Below are 2,861 nucleotides of genomic sequence, written 5' to 3'. Positions count from 1 at the left end.
ATTGGATAAGTGGGCTTGACGAATATTAAGATGACACGTGTTGTGGTCCGCTTCCCGAGGTGGAATTTGCGTATTGTATTTTAAAATGTGGACCTGATTCCAAACCATTGGATCGGATGTCAGAGAGTTTCTTGAGATGCGATGAGATCAAGTGTCAGGAGTTTATATCTTTTACAACTTAGGGTTCTTATTGTTTTTTAATATAGCATGATTGACCACATTATTTGAAGAAAGGTTTGTTTGTTTATTGCCAAATTATTAATACGTAGGAACAAACAAAAAGGAGTATAGTCACAAATAAACAAATAAACTAAAATTACCACTTACCCAACTCCATAAGAAATTCAATGAAATTAAATGTTCAAAGTCATGGGTTGGGCAGCTATGTTGTTCCTTCTGTTTTTTCCACAAACTAATTTATTATATATAATTATATTCACATCAAAATCATAATAAAGCAATGTTAATTGATAGAGCCGGTTGGTGGGGCCCTCAACATGGACCATGCACATGCACTTTGATTCTTCTCCCAGCCAAACCCAAAAATAAATAAATTAATTAATTAATAAAAAGAAATAAAACTATTCCCTTAGCTGGGAATCCAAACACCCCCCTTTCTCTCTCTTAAAAACTCCACAAAGTTTTATACAGTTTCCATGCACCCAATTCCACCTCAACTCATTTCCCACTCTCAAAAAAAATGCTTCCTTTCAATTCTCTCCTCTTTCTCACCCTCCTCCTTCTAATCTCCCCCTCCTCCTCCTCCGCCGCCGTTCGCCGCCTCGACGACACCCCCACCGACCCCACCGTCAAGTGCTCCCCATGTGAACAAAACCCCCCATCTCCTCCTCCTCCTCCACCGGTCTACCCCTCCCCTCCGCCGCCCTCTCCTCCACCGCCGGACGTCGTCATCTACTACTCTCCTCCTCCCCCCCCTAAGAAGGATCACAAGAACAACGACTGCCCGCCGCCGCCGTCTCCCAACTTCATGTACATAACCGGCCCTCCCGGCGACCTCTACCCCATCGACCAGAATTATAACGCTGCCGCCCGGAGACTCGTCTCCGCCGCAGCCTCCGCCGTGATTGGGTTGGCTGTTGCTGGGGTTCTGATGACGTAAACGGAGGGAGCTGGATCCAATTTCTCGTGAAGGTAAAAACTAATTATAATCCTCTCTACGAGATTTTCCGATTTGGGATTGTTTTTTAATTTTTATGGATTTTGTTGTCTAATAACTCTGTAATTTGTACTAAATATTGAATTTTCCAGAAATTTGTGATCAGAAAAGAAAATATTTGTGTTTTTTTAGTATATTTTGGAAAATTATTTTCCCATTTTCAATCAAAATAACAAAAATTAGGTCAACTTTAATTATTCAATATCAATGGATTGGATTCAATCTTCATCATCACTCAACCATATAATTGAATTATATATATTTTTAATTATTTTAAATTTAAGTCCATCACGTCTAATTGATTTAAAATTTCACCTACATTAAGAGTTTTCTGGTGGATCCAAAAAAGGTTAGGAATAAAAAACACCCAACTATAGCTTAATTATTATTATTATTTTTTTAATGAAAATGACAAATATTGGATTTTCTCAGAGTAATTGATTAATGAATTATATGGGTCCATAGTTAAAATGTGACTTGTTGTCGTCTTTGTTATATAAATATTCTCAAATGGTGTCATTTTCTCGATTACAAAAAAATTGTAATCAGTTCTAAACTTTTAAATCAATCAAATTCTACCAAGTTAACCGACACTTATCCATTAACTAACTTAGATCGTATGTATTTAAAAAGTGTAGGTGGGCCTATTAAAATAATAGTGTATTTAAAACTTTCTTTTCTAAATATTTTATAAGGATACTAATATTTAAAGGTTGTAAATTCAATTACTATATAATTATATTAAAATAAATTATTAAAGAAAGTAAAGAATAAAATAAAAACAATTGGAATAAACGAGTAAATTGGATAAGTGGGCTTGACGAATATTAAGATGACACGTGTCGTGGTCCACTTCCCGAGGTGGAATTTGCGTATTGTATTTTAAAATGTGGACCTGATTCCAAACCATTGGATCGGATGTCAGAGAGTTTCTTGAGATGCGATGAGATCAAGTGTCAGGAGTAATCCTGCATTCCTAGGATGATCATCTTCGGTTTCACCAAAGTGCGGCCCCACCCGATTTCTTTCTCCCTCCCCCTCTCCAAATTGGTTTTTTCCACTTTTTTTTATTTATTTATTTTACTTTTCATTATCCACGTGTCACTTCATATTTTTCCATATCTTAAATTAATTAAAATATAGTTAAATTAATGGTAGGATTAAAATTAACCATAAATAAGAACTTAAAAAAACTTCACTTTTATTATAAGAATATTGGATGTCTCTTTCGACTCAAAATTTGAAACACTAAAGTTCGATAACTTTTTAAAAGAATTATTATTAGAATTTAATTCATTTTAAAATTTAGAACATATTTTTTGTAACAATATTTTGAATGCAAGAATTAAGGATTAAATGATATATTTTGATAGGGAGAAAAGGGTGGAGGAAAGGATAAGAAATGGAAGGTGTGGATGACATTAAAAAGGAGTTCAAAGAGGAAATGATGACAACAATAAGTAGAAGAAGTTGGAGTGTTTGGTGGATGAAAGGAAGTCTCCTTCTTAGACCAAATTCAACAAAGAGACAAATATGAATGAGTTGTTAGGGATGAAATTTTGGTGCAATTCATTCCCACTTTCTCCTCATTTCTTATCAAATTCTTGCTTTCTACGTATAAAGATGGAAGGGATTGCAAAACAAAAGCTATATCAACATGTGTCCCTATTTTACATCAATTCTA

General features: G+C 34.7%; 1 protein-coding gene across 1 annotated transcript; it reads left to right on the top strand.

Moving 5' to 3' along the window:
• Nucleotides 1–598: 598 nt before the first annotated feature.
• On the top strand, nucleotides 599–1,311 carry LOC111785126 (extensin-like). The gene has a single exon (XM_023665592.1). It carries the CDS (start codon nucleotides 701–703, stop codon nucleotides 1,118–1,120), a length of 420 nt encoding a protein of 139 aa, XP_023521360.1. The 5' UTR covers nucleotides 599–700; the 3' UTR covers nucleotides 1,121–1,311.
• Nucleotides 1,312–2,861: the final 1,550 nt, after the last annotated feature.

The sequence above is a fragment of the Cucurbita pepo genome, unplaced genomic scaffold (assembly GCF_002806865.2).
Source record: "Cucurbita pepo subsp. pepo cultivar mu-cu-16 unplaced genomic scaffold, ASM280686v2 Cp4.1_scaffold000376, whole genome shotgun sequence".
NCBI classification, from domain to species: domain Eukaryota; kingdom Viridiplantae; phylum Streptophyta; class Magnoliopsida; order Cucurbitales; family Cucurbitaceae; genus Cucurbita; species Cucurbita pepo.
The sequence above is the reverse complement of the archived record's forward strand: the minus strand, read 5'-3'. Positions and strand labels throughout refer to the sequence as shown.